Here is a 24,149-nt window from a genome sequence, read left to right as displayed (position 1 = left end):
AACATTTTTTAATTATAAAAATGTAAAATTCTATTAAAATAGCATTCAAACTTTTGACAATTTTGGAAGCTCCTTATCCAAAACCCTCTCAACAATACATATAGATACTAGTGGGAATACCCGTGCTACACACGGTACTGATTTTATTGAAAAAAATGAAAATAAAAGAGTGAACAAATATAGGTGTAAAATTTGTACCAACAAAATTAAAATGTAATATCTGCTTAACAATAACTTGAAATATGATACAATATGTACATCATTTAAGAACTGTCTTTTTTGGAAAGATGAATCCTAAAAAAATAATAAAAATTTATATTAAAAAAGAATGATATATTTCTACAAATGAATGTAATTGAATGTTATTAAAATGAAATACTTACAAATACTAAACATTCGATTTGATAATTTTACTTGAAGGTGCGAACATTCTTCACACCAATCCACTTTTAGTACGAAAGTCAAAACTTTTGATTTAATTAACTCTGTTGAATTTTGTGATACTAATACATTGCACTGATTTGATATAAATGTATGTCACCGCTATTAGAAATTTAAGACACTACTATTGACAAAGTCATCAGCCGACCAAATATGCAATCAAAACCATCCGCCAGCCCAGAAAATAAAAGGAGCAAAAATAAAGAAAGCAAAAGACTAAATCACCTTAAAAGAAAAGCAAAAAATGACAAAAAGGAGGGGCAGAGGTGGCCGACTTGAAAAATTAAGCCGGCAAGAATATACTTCCAGTTCTTTGCAAGAAGGTTGATTTTCGTTAAAGTCTCTGCACATAATCTCTTCCATAACTGCTCACAAAAAATAAAATAAAATCAATACATTTACAAAATCAATAGAGAACCAAAAACAAAGAATAATGAGAGAGAGGGTGGGGGAATTAACTCGATCAGTAAAAGGGTAAAAAAAAATTATAGACATATTATGGTATTAGAAATAATTGAAAATAATAAAAAATATTACAGTACCAGAATTTTTAATTTGATGCCAGCGACGTTTTAATCGGTGTAGCCTAGATTTTGTCCTTCAAATTTAATTTGAGATTTCTCTTTCGGCAGCGCAAAATTGCTGAAACTTTTCCAATTGGGGTGTGGAATCGTTGCAGTGTACGTTTCGTTTTCTAAACAAATGATTCCTCCTTTACAATCTTGTGAGTTTGAAGTTTAATTGGTGTTGAAATGCTTGTAGGCGGGTATATTCTATGGTGAAATTAAGTTAAAGACTAAGATTGACACCACAAGAAAGATGAAAGAGATAATAAATTCTTGTTTTGGTTAACTAAAAAATACGAATGAGTTTCTTGGAGGACTCTTAATTGGAGTGGGAAATGTGGGGGGAAATGTGAGGAAAAACATGGGATGATGATTAGAGGATTTGTAGGAGTGGTTGCAAGATAAATTAAGAGATAGTGGGAATATTTTAAATTTCAATTTGATTGGTGATAGGGTTGGTTATAACCCAACGTGGGATGATGATTAGAGAATTTGTAGGAGTGGTTGTAGGATGAGTTAAGAGATAGTAGGAATATTTTAAATTTCAATTTGATTGGTGATAGGGTTGGTTATAATCCACTACTTTTTATGTATTTAAATAAATACAAAATTCTAGAAAAAAGAATGAGAAGTTTAGAAACCATTGAGAGGGTCTCTGCTAAAAACCCCTTCTGCAATACATATATGATAGCTACTAAACGATAGTTATGGTAGCGAAATAGTTTTTATCTAATATAACATGTTGTTGCACTTTTAACGATCATTTGATTTATTGTTGGATCTATTCACCTAAATAGAATAACACCTAAAATTATGGAAGTAAGTTTCCTATCTAAAATAGTAAGTTAAGCCTAATAGATTAGTAACTTTTATATCTCAAAAGGTAAATTGGAATAAATATTAAACTTAATTTTTAAATAAATAGATTACTACTTTATATCCCAAACTTACTTTTAAAAGAGTAAGTTTAGTTCAAATAATAGTAAGTTTTTATACATAAATAGTAATTCTTACTAATAAATAGAAATATATAAATGTATTTATCGAAAAAAAAAGTATAAGAACGGAGTACCTATTTTCGTTACAAAAATATTTATTTATCTGACAACATTATATTGAAATGCGTTTTTCGATAATAAAACCAGCTCTGTATGGCTTTTCCCCATTATAAGTAAAGATTAAACCCATTTTTCGTAGAGGCCCATTCATATATTCAAACGCGTGTTTCAATTTAAAAGTTTCAGCTCTTTATGGCTTTCCTCCATTACAACAACATAATACCCAAGGTGCCTTAAAGACACAATGATTTATTAGATAAAATGAAAATAAACCCGTTGTTGAATAAAAGACCAGCCCTTTATGCCTTTTGGGCCGTTACATGAACAGAGTAGCCAAGGTGCCTTAAATAGAAATGTATTTATCGGAAAAAAAAGTATAGTTAAACCCGTTGTCTTATAAACAACCAGCTCTTTATGGCTTTCGTCCATCATACGGTCAGGAGTACCCAATTTCCTTAAATTGGGTACTTCATTTATCGGAAAACATACAAAATAAACACGTCGGTGTTTATTAAAAGAACCCCACTTTTCAATGCTTATTTTCGATTTCACGTTTCTTCCTTATTACTATGCATACTGTGTTTAGCTTATCCGCCAAGTTTCGCGCCTTTTTTCCCTGCTCTTACTTCAGCGTATGACCCCTTCACTTTGGAAGTTGCGTAATTTAGGCATTCTACATTTTACATTTACGGTTGTAATCCTCAACATCCAACAGCCCTCCAGGTTGCAGGTAAAGAAGCCCTTTACACGTGTCCATCACCCACACTTCCCCTATCATTTGTGGTCACAATCATACCGCAGCAACTTTCCACACCTCTTCTCTGACTCCTAAACATACCGCAGCAACATCCACAAAGAGTGATTGATAGTTTTCCGTCGTCTGACACACAAGGGGTCAAAGAAGCTACTAAAGACTCCAAGGAAAGAAAAGTCAAAATCTAAATCAAAGTAGGCCCATTCTCTGCTATCTAATAGTTCCTATTCTAATGGCCTATTGTTCCTGTGCAGTGTCCGCCGCCCACCGAAGAACACTCCAGCCCTCTGACAGGTGTCGAACCTGTACAATAATAAATACCTGCTCAAACCAAAATATAATTTCTGTAGATAGTGATAAACAAGGTCGAATCCACAGGGACTGGAGATATTTGTCTCTTTTAGAGTTCAAATTAACAATGGGGGATTTTAAGAAAATTAACAATAAGTTATACTGAACAAATATTATAATTAGATAAAAATTAAATAGCAAACTATAGACACTCAAATAGTATTAGACAACTCTAGTCAAGAAGCAACTTCGGAAATGGTTCTTCTAATTGATCATCGATGCAAGAATATTCCACATATAAACTGATAAACAAGTTATAATTGTCAAACAAACGATGACAATCAATTCCTCCGTAGTTATCGATAGTTAAGGTACGACCGTTAGCTATTGCCCTAATTGCAAAATAATTCTAGGTACGACCATAGAATTAAATTTCGCAATTGCCTTAAGATTTAGAGAAACCTTGTTCTAACCAAACAACACGCTACGAGGGTTGTCTACGAATTAGCCCGTATATTTCCCTGACATAATCTTGACTATGCCAGTTACCACTAATTTAGAACAATCAAACAATTACGGATTTAATTATTCTAATTGGCTCTAGGTTATTGAATTAATCTAACATCCGGGCCCAGGACAATTGAACAATACAATAACCATAAGAAAATAAAGCAGAAAATATACGGATACCAGAAAATAATAGGAAAGCTAAAATCGATTAGATCTCACAATTTAAGTCGAACCAAATCCTCCGTCGTTCTTGACTAGAAGAAGGGATTTAGTTCATCCCTATTGAGGAGAACCCAGGCAAGATCGTCACAATACTTCTGGCGTACATACGAACCAAAGAAAATGCATGAATCAGGAAAAGAAAGAAAACTAAATTGTCTCTAAAAGCTAAGCTACCAACCCTCTGTACGTTTCTCCCTTTTTAAAGCCAAAAGAAAGTCTAATGCTATCTCTAGTGGTCCCCCCAACAAATTGGGAGCCCAAGTACAAAAGTGAGGCTCTCTGCGAAACTTTCTCCTTTTGTTTCCTATTGCTCATCAAAGACTCCCATTAGCAACCGAAATCTTTGTTCTCTTGCAGCACCATGTGGGCCTAACTCGTAAATCCACTGGAGGCTCTAGTGTGTGAAGGATTTTTCCCAATAAAATCTCCTTATTAGCATTTGTCAGTTCCACTTTCTGTAGATAGGTCCAAATACCAAATATAAGTATATATTAACAATTTAAACAATATTTGGCAAGGATAAAGGGGGAAATTAACAATAAAATTACTAACAATTAGCACCCTATCACCCTCCCCCTTTTTAATGTTGTCTTCGGCCAAATTATCAAGAAGGGTCGCTGCTTGATATTTCCAAAATGGCCCTGGATGCTTGCTACTTGAACGCTTTTCTGATAACTGTCAAATTGGCACTTGTTATGGTATTTTCATTCTACTCCCTGTAAGAAGTGCAAACTATGAAAAGTGAGTAGAATCTAATAATTAATCCACATCAGGTCAGATAATTGGGAAAATTAATAATAAAATAAATGATAAAATTGCAACCTATCATAAGCATATCTACTGATATTCAACTTCAGAAACGCCTAAGTAGAGATTGAAGCTCCAAGAGTTACATCTTTCTAAAATGGCACTAAGGTCTTCCCGAATTTGTCTTTCGCGAATGGTTCATGCAATATGGTGTGTCGTACTTCTATATACTGCTTCAACCTCATTGACTCCTGGTGGCTTTCGAGGTCGAGTAGGCTGCGGACCAATTTGCTTCCGTCGATAATATTTACTAGACATCCTTGTTCCTCGAAAAGGGCACGACATCCACGAGAGCATAGAAGACATGCTGTTTTTAGTACTGATAACTTTGTGATCAATTACCTCGAGATGCAGGCTGATCGACGAGATGATGAGTACTGCAAATCACCCTGCAGTAAATTATGGCAGAATAATCTGAAGCAGGTGGTTGTCAAGCTGCCATCTCTGAACTAGATTAGAATGGGATGATGATGAATCTTTGAATTCAAGCAAGGCCCAAGAAGCAGATACCTTAAGCTTAGACTCTTAGTTTCATTCGTATCTGTTTAATTAGTTCTTGAAGAGGGGTTACTTCGTTCATGTAAAAGGGAAACTTCTTGATGAGGAGTCACACTATAACTCACAAATGAGTGGCGGCTCATTTGGATACTATGCACAGGTTTTAACCTATACTTGCAGGTTTTACTAGGGACGAATTTGTAATGGTATATTTAATATGGATTAATTTTATATACATTGTAGTATATATACTATCATCATTAGATATTATGACATACGTGCAGAATTTGAATTTAAAATTTAAAATTTGTTTATGTGTCATTCATCCAACCATAATAGTAGATACATCAACAGTGTATATGAAATTTACTTATTTAATACAACCAATAGTAAGTTTTTGTTAGAACAAGTTTCAATAATTTGTGTAACTTATTTTTTAGATAACAAATCTTACTAAAATTCTAACAAAAACTACTACTTTTCCCCAAAACTTACATTTTTGTTATAAAACTTATAACAAATCTTACTTTCAAGCAAAAAACTTACCATTTTTATACAAATTTTAGTACTTTTTTCAAGTCAAAACGTATGATTTCAATAGCAAATCTTACCACATTTTTAGTAAATTTTACTAAATCATTAACAAATCTTAATATCTTTCAAGCAAAACTTTATGCTAAACATACTACTTTTTTCAAGCAAAACATATGACTTGATTATTAAATCTTGCCTTTTTTATGGATAATTTTAGAAACCTTCCCTGAGGCTTATTTCAATGCCACTTAACACCCTTTAAATTTTAAAATATCACTAACCTTCCCTCAAATAATGAGTTTTGCAATAATGTCAACTTTATCTCATAAAAGTACTTCTAAAACAATCATTTAAGGAAAATAGATATATTTTTCTTCCAGTTTTACAATTTTTTTTTTTTAGTTTTCTACCAAATTGATTTCTAAGATAAGATTTACATGAGGAAGACTTTAAAAGTTCCTTTTTTTTTTTTGGAAGGGGAAGGGTGCTACAGTATTTGTCAGAATTTTCATCCTAAATTTTTTCCTAAATATTTCTGAGAATATTGAAGAAAATTTAATATAAGATTGGTATAGGAAGATTTAGAAAAGTAGAGAAGACGGATATTTAAGTGCAAAATTAATGGCTTGAGTAGGCAATTAGATTTACCATCTTCTAATTTTTGTGGAATGAGTAATTATTTGAATAATGAGTAAAATTTGATATAAGGTTGTTATAGAAAGATTAAGGAGGAAGGGAAGGGTATTAAGGGCAAAAAAATAATTATTTGAATAGCCTTTTCTTATTGATTTCCTTTTTTCGAAATTATTTCATAAATAATTGTTAAAATAGTAAAGTTAAATTAATAAAAGATTGGCATAAAACTATAGAATAAAGGGGTGTTTAACTATAGAATACCCCTTTTTTTACAGAAAATATAACTAGGTCTTGAGTAAATTTTACCATCTTTTTTGTGAAAGTTACAACCTCTTCAAGGACTTTTAGTACCTTTTAAACCAAATAAAGTTCTAGTAAAATTTATTGCTCTTAACAGCCACTCAATTCTTTAATTTGGGACACGTACTTCTATTGTGCCCTTTGATAGGGCGTTAATTGTTAGTAATTTTATTGTTAATTTTCCCTTTGTCCTTGCCAAATATTGCTTTAAATTGTTGATATATACTTATATTTGGTATTTGGACCTATCTACAGGAAAGAGATTTGAAAAGTGCTAAAAAAGGGGGATCTGCTGAAGGAAATTGCCCCACACGTAAAAGAGTCCAAAAAGCCTCACAAAACTGGCCTGCATGAAGCTACAGACGGATGGCATTTCTTTTGGCTGATTAGAAGAATTGCTGACTAGGACTCTTACTAGGAAGTCTTTGCCTAGCAATACGAAACAAGAAGGAGAAAAAGTCGGCAGAGCTTCAGTTCACGGCTTGTACTCTTTTACTCCAATTTCGGCAGGGACCACACGAAAAAGATGGATCATTAGTGATTCTTTGGAAAAGAAACGTACAGAGGCTTGTGAAGTAGAATTGGACTCTCAATTCGTGCGGGGACCACGGGACTAGAGAGCATTAGTCATCTTTGGCTTTAAAGGAGAAAGGGGGCGTACAGAGAAAAGAGGAGAGTTTTAGCTTAGCTTTTAGCGTAGTTTTAGTTTTTTCTTTCTTGGCTCTTTTGATGGCCTGGACCTCAGTGGAATTACTTGAAGATTTTCTCATGAGGCGTGGCTAAGTTTGTCTAGTCAAGAACAACGAAGGATTTGGTTCTACTAAATTTGTGAGATCGAATTAGTTTTTATTTATTTTCATTATTCACTGGTATTTGTCTATCTTCTGCTTTATGTTCATATGGTTGTTTTATTATTCGATTATCCAGGGCCCGGATTCTAGATTAATTCAATAACCTGAAGCCAATTAGGGTAGTTAAATCCGTAATTGTTTAATTATTCTAAACTGGTGGCAACTGGCATGATTGGGTTTGTGTCAGGGAGATAGACAGGCTAACTTAAAGAGACCCTCGTAGCGTGTTGATTGGTTAGAATTAGGCTCTTCTAATTATTCATGCAATTAGGGAATTGAACTTCTATGGTCGTACCTAGGGTTATTTCCTGATTAGAGAAATAGTCAACGGTCGTACCTTGGCTATCGACAAATTGAGGAAGAGTTGGTTGTTTATCGCGTGTATGACAACTATAACTAATTTATCAGATAGTAACTGGAATAATCCTTGCATCTGTGATCAAATTAAGTGAACCATCTCCGAAGTTGTCTCTTGGCTAGAGTTCGTCCATTATTATTTTTATTGTGATAATTAGTTATTTGAGTTGTAGTTATTTTATTTTATTTTAATTTATTCCAAGTAAATTAGTTACTATCATTTTCAAAAACCCCCCATATCTGGAACTTGAAAAGAAATTAAATTATCCCCAGTCCCTGTGGATTCGACCCTGCTTACCGCTATATACAGAATTTGTATTTTATTTAAGCAGGTATTTATTATTGCACAGGTTCGGCACCTGTCAATTTTTGGCGCCGTTGCCGGGGACTGGTGCCTGATTAATTTGTTTCTTTTTGAGTTTATCTTGTTTTCATTTTTTTAATTTATTTTTCTCTTATTTTTTTCTTTTTATTTTTTATTTTTTATGGCTGCTAACACTCCATATTTTGGTGATAGACTGGATTTTGTTTCCGGGGAAGGCGATGAGACTAGTATTTTTGCTAAGTTTGCATATAAAGAGGCAGTAAACTCTATTAGAGAAAGAATGGCTGCTGCAACCTGTAAAATTTGTTTTGCCAGGGATCATTCAACCAGTATGTGCCCCGAATATCAAGATAATCTGAGTGTCCCACTCAATAATTATGGAGATTTTTCACCCTGGTCTCAAACGTGGTATAACTCTAATCCAAACGGGTATGATCAAGGATGGTGGGATAACTCCAGTTATGATTATACAACAGGGCCAATGAATTTTCAGCAGCCAATGAATTTTCAGCAATATGAGTCTCAAGAACCATCATCCGTGTCAGGTATGTCTCTTGAAGAGATGATAGAATTACTAGCTGCTAATGTATCTCGAATTCAGCAGGAGACACAAATGATGAGTGAAGAGATGAAAGAAGCAAGGCGTGAATGGGCATTTAAAACGAGCAAATTGATTTCTCCAGTTTATGAAGAATTGCCCTCACCGACTATTATCGACCATGAGGAAGATGAGAGTGCAATTATTCTGACAAATGACATGGTACTACAAGAGTCTCAAAAAGAAGAATCTAAAGATGCAGTTGAAAAGAAAGTTGAAGAGCAAAAATTGAGACCCCAACATCAAATGGTTCAAGTGAATGAATCCAGTGAACAATCTCCAAATGCGGTGACATCTCCTCCATTCCTTGATCAATATTTTCCTGACTCTTATTCTTTAATTCCTGTTAGTGAGATTGATTTTATTATACCAGACGATTTTGAATTTCATGCCAGGAATAAATTAAGAGTCATGATGGCAAAATATCTCGAACCAATAAGTGCTCTTGATGGAGGAGTGAGTGAAGATTTAAGATCATCACTTGTTTGTTTGGTGCCATTTACTAGTCCATGGAAGCCCGTAGCTCGTGTGCCCAAGAATTACTCTATTTACGAGGGCTATCAGGATTACATAGAAGATGAAGCACTGAAACGAGCCACAAGATTTTATCCTCCATGAATACACATGAAAATGTCTAGCCAAAGACATTAAAGAAAGGCGCTACTTGGGAGGCAACCCAAGACTATTTGTTTCAGTTTTCATGCATTTTTGAAGTTTTAGTTAAGTGTTAGTGACAATTAATAGTTTGATGTTTGGTGGCAGGAAATTAGTAGTTAGACGTGCCCACGCCAGGTGGTCGCGCCTGAGGGAAGGAAATTCTCGTTCAGGATCTGCGGACTCTATAGCAGTTAGACGCGCCCACGCCAGGTGGTCACGCCTGAGGGAAAGAAATTCTCGTTCAGGATCTGCGGACTCTATAGCAGTTGAGCGTGCCCACGCCTTAGCCAGAGGTTCCTTGACTAAAAAATAATAATAATAAAAAAAAAAAAAAAAATTTCAAAAATTCAAAATAAAAACATTTTCCGTTTTACACCTTCAGTTTTGATTCTCACAATTCGGATTTTGAAATTTGAGTGTGCAAAAAAAAAAAAAAAAAAAATTTTTCAACCGTAGCTAGGTTTCTCAATTTAAAAAAAAAAAATTTTTTTTTTCTTGTTTCACCGTAGCTTAGATTTTCTAGGTATGAAAAAAAAAAAAAACATTGAAAAAAAAAAAAAACATTTTTTTTTCTCTTTTCTCTTTTCTTCCTCTTTCTTTCTTTCTTTCTCTCTTTCTTCTTCTTTTTCTTTCTTTCTTTCTTTCTTCTCCCCTGTTTCTTCTTCCTCTCTGTCGACCGAAGCCCTCTGTCCGCCGCCCACTTGTGTCCTCCCCTCCAGCGCCTGCCACCAGCAGCAGCTCCAGCGCCTGCCACCAGCAGCAGCTCCAGCTCAGCCGCCTGCCCACGCTCCACAGCCCAGCGCCGCAACAGCTTGCTGCTGCCTCCAACCCCACGCGACGCACAGCTCCCTGACTGCCATCGACGCACGCCGCCCACTTGCCCGTGTGACCGCCACTGCCTTCCACCACCGGGCGCGAGCTCTCCTCCTCTTCTTCAGCTTGTCCGCCACCAACTCACCTCCAGCTCATCCGTCGCCAGCAGCCCACGGCCGTTGCCCACCTCGCTGGTGCACCTCCACCAGCTAATCGCAGCTTCTACCTCCACCACGGACCTCCACCTCCACCAGCCGAGCGCCGCGTCCCTCTCCTCCCATCGCGGGCGCAGCCAACAGCCGAGTGCGCAGCTCCGCCTGAGCTCGCGCTCCACCAGCAGCCGGGCGCCCTTTTGCGTTTCAGCCACTCGCGTGAGGTCCACGCACGTCGCCTCTGCCCCTCCACTGTACCTGTTGTTGTGGCCGAAACACCTCCGGTGATCTCTTTCTTTAATTTACTGTCACTAATTAGCTGAGGCCAGATTATTAGTTCTAATTAGCTGAGGACAGATTTTTAAATTGTTAGCTGAGGCCAGACATTTTTGTGGTTGATTTGAGTGCTGTGATATCATCTGTGGTTGGTTGACGACTATTTGTCCAATTTTGGGGTGGAATCTGAAGTAATTTGGGAAAAATTTCATTTTTTCCATGTTTAGTTAGTTTTTGAGTGAAGTTTTTATGTGTTTATCTACTTAATTGATTTTTGGGCTGTTTAGTTTCTATATGTTCAATTGTTGGTGTTTGGAGCTGTGTTCGGAGACCCCTATTGCACCCTTAGTTGAGTAATTTTCTGGGTTGATTTGTTGAATTAGTATTGCCATTGGTTGACTCTAAGTACCTTGTTTGGGGAGTATTCGGTTTTGTGATTTCAATTGCTAAGCTCATTGGAGCACTTGCCGAGATTTTGAGTTGCATGATTTCTGCATTGACTAATATTCGGACCACCACTGCTTATTGTTTGTAATAGCTGCTTTGTTGAGACTTTCGCCTAGTCCTTAGGTGCCTGAAGTTTCCATTTTCTTGATTGGGGTGGCCGTTTATGTTGCTTCATTATCTGTGGGATGCACCAGTGGTACTGGTTGGGGTATTATAACTACATTTGTTGCCACTTGGTTCTAGTTGGTGGGCTACTTGATCGAAAACTGCCAAACATTTTGATTTAGTTGTAGTCCAAAATTTGAACTACTATTGCTGGTTTTGACGGTTTCTTGGCTCATTTGCTAATTTCGGTTGGTTGAGTTGTGTAATTTCTTATCCAATTGGAACCATTTGGACAGATTTTGGGTGGGCAATTTTTGTCGCTCTCTGTTGATCTTTGGGAGGCATTTCTGACCGTATTCTACGTATTCAAATTGGTTGAATTCACTGCTTTGTCGAGGTTATTTTTGGTATCACTTGAGTTCTACTTTGCTGATTTCTGTCTTGCGTCCCTTGAAATGCCTTTGGTTGGGTATTTTCTTCATTTGTTTGTTGAATTGGAAGGCTACTGTGCCACTTCCATTGCTTATTGCTGTTGGTGGCGTCTAATTGACTTGCTGGAGTATTTTACCTATTGATTTCAATTGCTAAATCTTTAGGGCATTTGTTGGGATTTTGGGTGGCTATGAGTCCATTTGCTGAAATTCGTTGCTTTGTTTAATCAGTCGCATTGCTCCTAGTTTGCTTGAGTGAAATTGGTTGGACGTCCTTTGCCTGTGGAGTTTAACTGTTACATTGTTTGGAGTGGTTTTCTGGTACTGATTGACTTGTTGGGTTTAAATTGCTCAGGGATTTAAATTGCTAATTTGGTGAGCCATTTATTATGCACTACCCTTTTGAATTGGGAGATACCTGTGCTTATTGGGTTGATTGTTGACTTCATTAGAGGATATGGATTTCTACTGATCTGCATTTACTTGTTCCTCTATATGTTGGCAATTTTGTTTCTATTGATTGGGTTACTTGTTAGCGGCAATAGTGAGATCAATGTTCTCTTCTAGGTCCAGAATCTCTTGACCTTAGCCTACTCCAACCCAACTCAACCATTCCCCGCCTCACTCACTGCTGTGGCCCCGCCATGGTCCCCGTGATTTCAGGGAAGTACCGTTGCTCTTTTGCTTACTATTATTGTTTATTTATCACATTGAGGGCAATGTGTGAATTAGGTGTGGGGGGATCAGTTGGGGTGCTAGTATTTTTTGTTTTTAGTTTCTAGAGGTTTTTCCTTTGTTTTAGTTTGATATTTATCTCCTTTTTCGTTTGTTTTCTTTTCTTTTCTTTTTCTAGTGGTCAGTCTTCATATGAATACCAAGTTTGATACTGGATTGTTGTCTCTAATTCTGCTATTGCCAAGTGTTATTAATAAAAGGGTATCAAGTTGATGTGGTTGAGTTCAGGAACATCTCTTTGGTGTATGTCAATGATTGCTTAACTTTTCCAATTTTTGGTTAACTTCTCTAGGCATAGGGAATGATTGTGGGCATTTTTCATGTGAATTGGTCCAATTATTAATTTTAGTTCTCCATGTTTGGAAATTTGAGGCTGGCTGCTGTTATCTTTGTGATATTTTCTAGTTATTGTGGTATGTTATCGTAAATAAGAGGTGACTGTACTCCACTAGTTGTTACTACTGAGTAACCGGGGATCTTCACCTAAAGTGTCGATTCTCGCGTCAAAAGGTAGTAGTTACTATGAGTGCGTGGTCCCGTAGCAATTAGAGCTGAGTAACCGGGCTCCTCCATCTATCAAATGTTGGAGTTCGCGTCAAAAGGCTCTAAGGGCTATAGACTAAGTCTTTTGTTACTCAACAAAAAAAAACAAAAAAAAGGGAAAAAATAAAATAAAGATTGTGTTAGTATGTGAATAAGTCAGCTTGCCGGTTTGTGATCTTAATGTCGAGATTTTGGTTAATAGTTGGACCATTTGCTGATAAATGTGAGCAACCATTCCTTTTTCTTAGATTAGTTTGCTTTAAATTGGAGGAGTTGGTGGTTGGGAAGCTAACCGGTGATTTTTCTTGGATTTTAACCTGTGATGCTTGATATATGTTTTTCTGGGCATCATGGCAATACGGTAGTTGGAGCAACAGCCATTGTCAAATTTTGGTGTTCAATTGTGTTCCCGTGCTTGAGGGCAAGCATGATTCAGGTGTGGGGGGAATTGATAGGGCGTTAATTGTTAGTAATTTTATTGTTAATTTTCCCTTTGTCCTTGCCAAATATTGCTTTAAATTGTTGATATATACTTATATTTGGTATTTGGACCTATCTACAGGAAAGAGATTTGAAAAGTGCTAAAAAAGGGGGATCTGCTGAAGGAAATTGCCCCACACGTAAAAGAGTCCAAAAAGCCTCACAAAACTGGCCTGCATGAAGCTACAGACGGATGGCATTTCTTTTGGCTGATTAGAAGAATTGCTGACTAGGACTCTTACTAGGAAGTCTTTGCCTAGCAATACGAAACAAGAAGGAGAAAAAGTCGGCAGAGCTTCAGTTCACGGCTTGTACTCTTTTACTCCAATTTCGGCAGGGACCACACGAAAAAGATGGATCATTAGTGATTCTTTGGAAAAGAAACGTACAGAGGCTTGTGAAGTAGAATTGGACTCTCAATTCGTGCGGGGACCACGGGACTAGAGAGCATTAGTCATCTTTGGCTTTAAAGGAGAAAGGGGGCGTACAGAGAAAAGAGGAGAGTTTTAGCTTAGCTTTTAGCGTAGTTTTAGTTTTTTCTTTCTTGGCTCTTTTGATGGCCTGGACCTCAGTGGAATTACTTGAAGATTTTCTCATGAGGCGTGGCTAAGTTTGTCTAGTCAAGAACAACGAAGGATTTGGTTCTACTAAATTTGTGAGATCGAATTAGTTTTTATTTATTTTCATTATTCACTGGTATTTGTCTATCTTCTGCTTTATGTTCATATGGTTGTTTTATTATTCGATTATCCAGGGCCCGGATTCTAGATTAATTCAATAACCTGAAGCCAATTAGGGTAGTTAAATCCGTAATTGTTTAATTATTCTAAACTGGTGGCAACTGGCATGATTGGGTTTGTGTCAGGGAGATAGACAGGCTAACTTAAAGAGACCCTCGTAGCGTGTTGATTGGTTAGAATTAGGCTCTTCTAATTATTCATGCAATTAGGGAATTGAACTTCTATGGTCGTACCTAGGGTTATTTCCTGATTAGAGAAATAGTCAACGGTCGTACCTTGGCTATCGACAAATTGAGGAAGAGTTGGTTGTTTATCGCGTGTATGACAATTATAACTAATTTATCAGATAGTAACTGGAATAATCCTTGCATCTGTGATCAAATTAAGTGAACCATCTCCGAAGTTGTCTCTTGGCTAGAGTTCGTCCATTATTATTTTTATTGTGATAATTAGTTATTTGAGTTGTAGTTATTTTATTTTATTTTAATTTATTCCAAGTAATTTAGTTACTATCATTTTCAAAAACCCCCCATATCTGGAACTTGAAAAGAAATTAAATTATCCCCAGTCCCTGTGGATTCGACCCTGCTTACCGCTATATACAGAATTTGTATTTTATTTAAGCAGGTATTTATTATTGCACAGGTTTGACGCCTGTCACCCTTTCTCTTTGCAACAAGAGCATTTATTGCTTTTACGAGACTTTTCTAAACCACCCTTCATCCTTAAGGTGCGAGGACGGCCTTTTGATGCAACTGTCACAGGGTTGAATAGAGTTATACTCTTTTGAGATGTTTGACCTTGAGTGAGATCATGAATTTCAGAATGTGAGTCAACTTGAGAAATAGATAAACTACTGTCTTGCTCATTTTCGTAGGGCAAATCATCAAGTTTGTCAGATAATGCTTGCAACCCTTGAAGTGCAACTCTGCAATATTGAGTATGGTGTCAAATCAGGTTAAAAATTTCAATGTCATTTAAAAAAAAAAGAAAAAGTAGAGGTACTATACAAACCTGTGGTGTTTTGCAGATCTTGAAGCTTTCTCTGAAATGCCAAGTGAACGAACCATTATATCATTAAACCACATGCTTGAATTTGTTAGCGGCTCAGCTTGGTGAAGTTTTTCAGAAAAATCCCCCTCATCTCGTCCACAAATAGCACTCATTGTCCAACGATCCAACAAATAATGCACTGGAAGTGAATGAATTTGTTTCTTTATAAACACCATCAGCGCATGTTTACAAAGAATCCCCACAAATTCAAACTTGTGACAAGAGAACTCAACTTTTTGTTCAATAATACTTAGAATTACAATATATGAGGAAAATTCCTTTTGACGCTCATGTACCCTATATTTGTAAACTCTATCTTTCATAGTTATTTTCTCAGAAACATATTTCTGGGATTCCAGTAATTCATCTTGAAACATTCTGAAGATTTTTCGTGTATACACTTTGGCTGCTTCAACTTCCATAGGCTACAGAGTTTTCAAAATTGGTTTCATATTCTTTGTCTTAAAATTTTTTTCTTTTTCTTTATCCTACCTTGCCTTAATAGCCCTATCATATTGAGTCACAAATTTACTCATAGCTGTGCTAGAATTCAGATAGTCTTTGAAAAACTTATTCATACTTTCACTTCTTTAGGTAGTTGACATACCTGGACAAAACAGTAGCAATTACACAAAAGTAAATAATTATATAATCAAAAAAATTTAATTATCACTATCCTAAGATTTAAAGTCTATGTCAAATTTTATTTTTTTAACCAAGAAAGAATAAGGTACATACCTACGCAAAAACTAGCACGCACAAAAGCTGGAACCCATCTTTCACGAATTGAATATACCTTTTGTATCCATGTGTTATTTTGCAACTTGTACTTCTCAATTAACTCAGTCCAAGCCATTTCAAACTCTTCTGGAGTGATAGTGTCATGAATGCATTTTGAGAAATGATACTTGAAATCATTGTTTTGGTGATAAATATGGCTAAGTGTCTCTGGAAATTTTTTCTCAATATGCCACATACAAAAATGATGTGTACTATGAGGTAAAACTCTAGCAACAGCATTTGTTATCGCAGTGTCTTGGTCTGTAATGACAGTTTTAGGAGGGCACCCGAACATTGCTTCTAACCAAGTTTGCAACAACCAAACAAATGATTCTTCGGTTTCATCCCAAACCAGAGCACCTCCAAACAAAATTGACTGGTAATGATGATTAACTCTAGTTAGTGGAACAAAAGGCATCTTATACTTATTTGTCAGGTATGTAGGGTCAAATGTAACCACATCACCAAAGTGTTTATATAATGACCTTGACTTAGCATCAGTCCAAAAACAATTAGCAAGGCGACCCTCTATATCCACTTGAATTGCATAAAAGAAACCAGGATTCTCAAATTGTCGCTTCTGAAAATATTGCAGCATTAACTGTGCATCTCCTTTTTCTAGTTCCTTGTGTCTCTTTGTACTCAAATAGTTACAAACATCGTGATCAGTGAAATTCAAATTTCCAATTCCCCCAACTTGAGTTGCTAAAACAGAGACAATCTTGCTTGGTCGAACACCAGATTGGTCTAGCATATCAATCAAATTCTTTTGGGCCTCACTTTTTTTCCTTTTTAAACGTAAAAATTTTTTGCTATAAGGAGAGGCAAGTACATGGTTATGCTCTAAAACAAGTCTAGCAATAATCCACTTATCCTCTTCCTTTTGGGATACATACACCAATGCTTTGCATCCTTTTCTTGTTTTATCCCGTGGCATATCAGCTTCAGAATTTTTTTGGAGCGAAATCCTTCTTTGGAACAAACAAATTCTTGTCCAATTATCGATTTATTGCTCCTTGATTTCGTGATACGATTTCTTCGCACACTAAAACCTTTATTGTGTGCATAGTTAGAGTAACACTTAAAGGCATCACCCAATGATTCAAATTCCATTCCAACATATAAGTTCACCTCTTTCCTAGGTTCAATCTGTTCATTAGTAGAATCTTCAGGCATAGATCCATGTGCAGCGTCATGGTCAACTTGATCTTGTTCCATAGGACATTCAGTACCAAGTTCACGTTCCATAGGACATTCAGTACCGATTGTTTTTCCGAAAGATGCAACCACAATACCAAACTAGAGACACAAGTTTCACACAATTGTCAATAAACATGACAATAAAAACTACCACTCTTGAAATATTCAAAACAGATTTAATAAGAATTTCCACTAACATGGCTGGAATTGACCTACACTATAATTTTGCAATATAAAGAGGAACTTAGTTAATTTTTCTTATTTTTTGACATATTTATTTCATCTTTCTTTTATACTACAAAATCGATTCTTGAAAAAATATTGAATTAGGGTTTACACTTTGTAAAAATTAAGGTAAAGTGGGTTTATAAAAGACATCATACATATAAAAGAGAGAGAGAGAGAGAGAAAGAGAGAGATTAAAGAAGTCTAACCTGTCATCCCAATTTTGAGTTGATCAGTGGAGGAATTTGGTTGCAAATCCAGAATACAATAGAAAGAGAAGGAAGAGACAGAAAAAGAGGTGAATAACCTATTTTTATTTGATAATAGGTAATAGTTACAGGTTATAACAGGTTGCCAATTTTCATTAATGAGGTGGCGCAATATGGTGAGGCGTCAGTGTAAAATAGGTTTACACTGACGGTGTAGGGAAGGGTATTAAGGGCAAAAAAATAATTATTTGAATAGCCTTTTCTTATTGATTTCCTTTTTTCGAAATTATTTCATAAATAATTGTTAAAATAGTAAAGTTAAATTAATAAAAGATTGGCATAAAACTATAGAATAAAGGGGTGTTTAACTATAGAATACCCCTTTTTTTACGGAAAATATAACTAGGTCTTGAGTAAATTTTACCATCTTTTTTGTGAAAGTTACAACCTCTTCAAGGACTTTTAGTACCTTTTAAACCAAATAAAGTTCTAGTAAAATTTACCAAATAGTACTTTTCTAGATGGCTATTGGTAAACTTACTTTTTTTTTTTTTTGGTAAGTAAACCTTACTACATTATCGATAAACTTTACCAACTTTAAAGCACAAGTTATCATTGTTTTCCACAAAATTCACTACTATTTCAAGTAAAACTTATTACTTCATTTACTGTTCTTACCATTTGGGGATGGACGGAAATTTATGAAGATTAAATCTTTTAGATGTCATCATCAATTTTTGTTTTAAGCCTATCTGTACTAGTCATCTAAGAGTTTTTTGCCAAAATAACTCTCTTTCCTAAACATATACCCAAAGAGATAGAAGCACACTCTACTTCTCTTTCCCACTTGATATCTTTCAACAATTCTCTCCTTGAACCTTCTTGCATTTTTTCCTTCCCATATCTTTTCCCTTGTCAAGGGTATGAATTCGGAGGAGCCAATATTTATATTAACAAAATTTAAAACTTTAGTATCATCATTGAAATTGTTTTAGTGGATGAAAATCTTCTTCTTGAATAGACAATTTCAAGGTAAACAAAGATTATTCTCTCGTCTTTTTTATTGTGCAGTTTTTGCAACATTCCTATGGCCTTCAAAAAAATTTGAATAGTGATAGTTTAATAATAATTTCACACACCGTGTGTTTGATAAAATGTCTTGGAGGAAAACTACAAGAAACGATAGATTCATACCCATCATGTTTGATTTCCACCACATATATGAGCATGTTCATTTGTAACGCTTCTCTGTCAAATGATCAAATAATTTTTAGCAACTTTAGAATTATTTTAATTATTTTAGTAGATTTCATTTGCATTACATGAAGTTTACCGGTCCCCATTTTGCTTTAAACTACTAGTAGTTCTTTTCTCTGGTAGTATTATAAATAACATGTAAAAGATGGCCTTACTAATTACGGACAAATGCTGTTAGTTCTTGTATTAGATAGCATGACAATATTTAGTTAATTAATGATTTTTTTAAAAAAAATTGTGCAAGCGGCCTAGCTGAATTTTGTAGCTTGACTACTGTTTGTAAAAATTCAGGTAGTTATTGCATTAGATAATACTAGTTGATGTGCGCCTCGCGCTTCGCGCGAGGTTGCCCAGGCATTATTTTTGCAATGGGGTCAGTTTGTTATTTCCGCTGGAACTCATGAATAAAGCGTATTTACACTGCAAAAGATACTGCATTGACAAAAGTAATATTAAGATCAGGAACGGCAGAACTGCTCTAACAACAGAGCACCATCGCACCGCATGATTAATATATGCATATTTTTTAATTATCCTATCCAACACCAGCCTAGGATGACCAAATGTTTCTGTGCAATTCCACAGATGGCCACACACAGAAGGTGCCAATTGTCCAGATACGGAAGGTGCCAATAGGGAACCAAATTCACTATTCTCAAATAGGTGAACCAAGGGCAGGATCGGTATATAATGGCGCCACCATCAAAAGCCAACCCAACAACAAATGCCAGCCATAAATTCCTCAAAGCAGCACACAATAACCACACCACCCATGTCCCAAAATTACAAAACTACCCACACACTTAAGGTGCCAATGAGGGACCAAAATCACTGTTCCTAAGACCATTTGCTCTTTTATACTATTAGGACTAGGATGACAACATTTACTTAATTAATGAATTTTTTTTATGCAGACAGTCTAGCTGAATTTTGTACCTTGATTACTTTTTGTAAGAGTTCTGTTCCGGAAGTTGGGAGGATAACAGAAGCAATTACAATAGTCTTGAATTTTTTTTTATAACTTTTTCTTCTATTACACACAATTATCAATGCAATTTTTGCATTTTCCAAAATTTGTTTTGAAACAAATATGCACAATAGGTTTGATACATTTCAAAAAAAGAAATATGCAAAGACCAAATATAGCAAGGTTGATAGTGGTGGAATTTATTTTAAATAATTATAAAGAAATTATCAAAGCTATGCAATCTTCTTGTGCCTCTATAATAAAAAAAACTTTTAATTTTCAGTTCATGTTGGAAACTATAGAATTTATATATTTACTACTAGATTGAAGCTTTCCTTTCTTGTTATGCTACTTGACAATTAGGATAACTAGATGGCAATAATAACATCATTATAGGAATAAAATTTGAAAATAAATCACGCTGGGAATATTTTTTAGAAAGAGAGTTATTTTGGCGAAAAACTCGTCATCCAATCTATACTCCTGCGTCCATTTATTTCTTACCACGAAGAAGGTAATATACCAATGAATTCGCTGTCCGTGCTCATTAATGTACAGTGGAAAACTCTCCCCCTTTTGAGTCCTGGAATACTTGTTTTTCATATGGTTATTTCCAGATTTGAGGCATTACAAGTTCTAGTTCAAATTAATTGTTTAAATCTAATAACATTGGGTATAAACTCGTACAATTTTGGTGTAATCATGCTTTTGCACGAATTTAGTTGTATAAGTTACAAACTTAAGTTTTATATCAAAGTTGTTTCGGTTTACACAAAATATTATAAAAATTATACAATCTGATTGAACTGGACGATAACTCAACTTGTGAGATTGCAGATCTTGTTATTTTCCACCTATAGCTAAAAATGAATAAACCCATGTCAATTTGTGTCACTCACTTAGGTGGATATTTATTTTGAGAGGTGGCAATGGGTTGAGTAGATTTTGAATACTCATAAACTCAAGTTAGACGAATGCAACATTTAGGCACTTGAGCTCGACTTGAATAAAATTTAAGGAGGTTGAGCTCGTGCTAGAGCTCCCTTGAGAAAACAAAGTGAGCTCAAATTGAGAATTCCTCGATAATAATTGGCCTTACTACTAATGGAGACTTTGTTAATGTCATTATTATTATTATTATTATTATATAAGAAAGAAAAGCTTGACAAAGCTTTTAAACTGCATGCCTTAAGGTTTGACCTTGACCACAAAAGGGGTTAGAATAGCTCAAGTTCAAGTTCAATTCAGTCAAACTCGATCTCAAATAAGCATTTGACTAGCTACTTTTTTTTCTTTTTTGTTAGAATGATTACATTCTTATAACTTAATCTATTATATTTTATAGGGATGGGGAATCTAAAGAGATTGTATAAAGAACTAGCAGGTATACAAACCTAATTACACCAAAGGGGTGCTCTGGCACTCCTTTGAATTTTTTTTCACTGCAAGTAGGGTTTGAAAATGCTCGATTGATTGCCACCCCTAGTCATTTTGCAACTCAACGACTCAGCAAATGAATTTTGAAGTGACATAAATTACCATCATTAAAATTAAAAACCCTAGAATCAAATAGATTAGAGATATTGAATAGAGTATTTTTGTTCTATGTTCTTCTAATGAAATTTTCTATTTTGATCTAATATTTTTTCAACTTTCTCAAATTTAATTGATAAAAATATTTTAAGAGACTGAAGTGATAGAAATACTAAAAGTCAAGGGTATAAAGTGTTAAAAACCCTTTTGATAGTCAAATAACATATTTGATTTTCTACTCAAAAATTACATATCCTGTCAACTTAGACCTTTTGTCGAGGAGGTTAAGTCATAAAAAGTTCCACTATGAAACCTCCTATTTTCCCTTCTCCTTGTACAATTGGAGCTTTCCACTGAACCCAAAGATATAAATAAATACATGATAAAAAGCTATAAGTAGGCACTAAAGTGATAAACATGCTAAAGTTTAGGTGGCTAAAGAGTTTGAAACACTTGAGTTTTCTTGCAATACTATACTTGGAGTCCTAATAGGAAACGGAATAGACGCATTATAGGGCATCCCATTATAGGATTCCTAAAAGAAAAATTTTGCAAACTTCCAAAGTAAACGAAAACCTCCACATCTTTTCTTTTTCCTTTACTTTCAACTCATCCCCTCGAAGTTAATTGAATCAATTCAAGAGCCAAAACCATGGAAAAAGAGGTGCCGCTGTACTTGCCAGAAGGCATAATCCACCATATATTCTCTTTTCTCAACACAAAACAGAGAGCCCAAGCAAGCCTTTTATTCCAAGGCTTGGCTGAAGGCATGGCGCACAAACCCCAGATTAGATTTTGATGATCGGTACTTCCACCAAATAAAGAACCCTGTTTGTAAATTTTTCGAGGATCAACGAAATTGCTCACTTAAGCATCCAGGAAATTGCTTGAGTTGTGAAGAGAAGTTCAGGGCCCATGTTAGCAATTATACTTTGTTGCGGAAACATGATTACCAAGATCATCATATAGAGGAATTCAATCTTTCCATGACCTTGATCAAGGACGATTATGTGGCTTGTGACCTGATCAACACATGGCTTGGGTTTGCTGTACAATTTGGTGTCAAAGTCCTTCAAGTCACTTTGCATCAAGGTCTGTATTCATCGTACACTCTGGCTATTGGTGACATGTTACCTAAGGCTGAATCATTAACAGAGTTACGGGTTAAAAATTGCAGATTCCCAATGCAGATATGTGGTGAAAGGAATATTATGTGCAAGAATATCAAGGTATTAAAATTTGAAGAAGTCTACATAACTAACGAGATGTTTCATTGCTTAATTGCGGGTTGCCCCTCGATCAATGATTTGGTGATCATTGATTGCAGGGGCTTGAACAAAATCGAGTTGATCAATCTTTGCAGCCTCGAAAAACTTCGTATATATGTAAGGAATGATTTAAATATCAAAGTTGATCAAGCACCTTGTCTTGAGAATGTTGAGTTGTTGTCTTTGCATTGGATGAATTTTGTTCAACTGGGCACATCTCCAAATTTGAAGAGCTTATCACTATATAGTGGCAGATGTATCAGAAATGGTCAATTGTTCGATGACTTCGTGACTAAATTTCCTCGTCTCGAGTATCTGAGAGTTATAGAATCAGGTAGCTTTGCTGGCTTGGAAAGAATAAATCTAACAAGCCACTCGCTGAAGCACATACACTGGTTTTCAAATTCAGAAACGCCCAAAGAATTAGATATTGATGCTCCAAGCCTTGCATCTTTCTCATATAGCAATCAAATCATCCCAAATTTATCTTTTGCAAGTGCTTCATGCAATATGAGGTCTTGTATATCTATATGCTGCCCTCATCTCATTGACTACTCGTGGTTTCTGAGGTTGTATAAGCTGATGTTGAATTTGGTTCAGTCTAGAATATCACTGGGAATCGAACTCCCTCACGCTAAACATGGCTTCCAAGAGAGCATAGAAGACAGATTGATTGCGATGATTCCGGGTACTTGTGTTCCTGTTCAAGTTGAGGAACTCCAGTTATATACGGTGGCCAAGTGGTCACCAAACATTGATGAACATAGTTGTATTAATCTTATTGATGGTTTGTTATTGGCATGTCATCCTAAGACTTTAGTCTTGCCGAAAACGAAGGCACATCTAAGTACTGGCAACTTCATGATCAAGTACTTGCTCAACATGCTGGCTGACAGACGGGATGAGGAGTCCTGCAAATCTCCTTGCACTAAGTTATGGCAGAAGGATCTAAAGAAAGTAGTTATCAAGCAGCCGCCACTGGACTGCAACACTTTGCTGGATGAATCAGTGAGTTTTGAGAGTGGGAAGATGCAGATTATTTTTGCTTTAGAATGGGATGATGATGCATCTTTGAATTCAAGCAAGTACGTAGCAGATACCATGAGCCTTGAGGAATTAAGCTTAGATTCCTAGTTTCACAAGCTCTGTTTAATTGGTTCTTGAAGAAGAGTTGCTTAGTTAATTCACGTAAAAGTAAGTTACATTTCATGTCTGGGAATTCTCCTTAATTTGAGGATGGTTGGGAAAATTTTATGAAGATTGAATTTTTGTTCTTCTAACGCTCTTTAATTTGTGTCTCCATTATTTTAATCTTTTAGATATTGTTATTGATTTTGTTTTCTTAAGTGATATGTTGCAATTTTATCATTTATTTTATTATTAATTTCTCCTATTACTTGACCTGATATGGATTAATTGCTATATTCTACTCACTTTTTAGTATTTTGCATTCATTTCAGGGAGTAGGACGAAATTATGATAATAAGTACCAATTTAGCAGAAAAGGAGCCCAAGTGATAGAGCTTGCCC

The 24,149-nt window shown here is 35.5% G+C and overlaps 2 protein-coding genes across 2 annotated transcripts; one reads left to right on the top strand and one right to left on the bottom strand.

Annotated features, from left to right (window-relative positions):
* Positions 1–14,784: 14,784 nt before the first annotated feature.
* LOC113766109 (protein FAR1-RELATED SEQUENCE 5-like) lies at positions 14,785–17,208 on the bottom strand. Its single transcript, XM_027310334.1, has 4 exons — positions 17,013–17,208; positions 15,919–16,902; positions 15,142–15,319; positions 14,785–15,055 (listed from the first exon to the last, which is right to left on the bottom strand). Exons 1-4 carry the CDS (start codon positions 17,206–17,208, stop codon positions 14,785–14,787), a joined length of 1,629 nt encoding a protein of 542 aa, XP_027166135.1.
* A 5,129-nt stretch (positions 17,209–22,337) lies between these two features.
* On the top strand, positions 22,338–23,753 carry LOC113766108. Its single transcript, XM_027310333.1, has one exon. It carries the CDS (start codon positions 22,338–22,340, stop codon positions 23,751–23,753), a length of 1,416 nt encoding a protein of 471 aa, XP_027166134.1.
* Positions 23,754–24,149: the final 396 nt, after the last annotated feature.

Source organism: Coffea eugenioides, chromosome 3 (assembly GCF_003713205.1).
Source record: "Coffea eugenioides isolate CCC68of chromosome 3, Ceug_1.0, whole genome shotgun sequence".
Classification (NCBI taxonomy): Eukaryota; Viridiplantae; Streptophyta; class Magnoliopsida; order Gentianales; family Rubiaceae; genus Coffea; species Coffea eugenioides.
Note: the sequence above shows the minus strand (reverse complement) of the source record. Positions and strands in the feature narration are given on the sequence as shown.

Coding starts and splice junctions, on each gene's coding strand:
- LOC113766108 (XM_027310333.1), top strand. CDS start 22,338: ATGACCTTGATCAAGGACGATTATGTGGCTTGTGACCTGATCAACACA.
- LOC113766109 (XM_027310334.1), bottom strand. CDS start 17,208: ATGGAACGTGAACTTGGTACTGAATGTCCTATGGAACAAGATCAAGTT. Junction 15,320..15,918: donor GCGTGCTAGTTTTTGCGTAG/GTATGTACCTTA, acceptor ATTCACTTCCAG/TGCATTATTTGTTGGATCGT. Junction 15,056..15,141: donor AGATCTGCAAAACACCACAG/GTTTGTATAGTA, acceptor TCAATATTGCAG/AGTTGCACTTCAAGGGTTGC.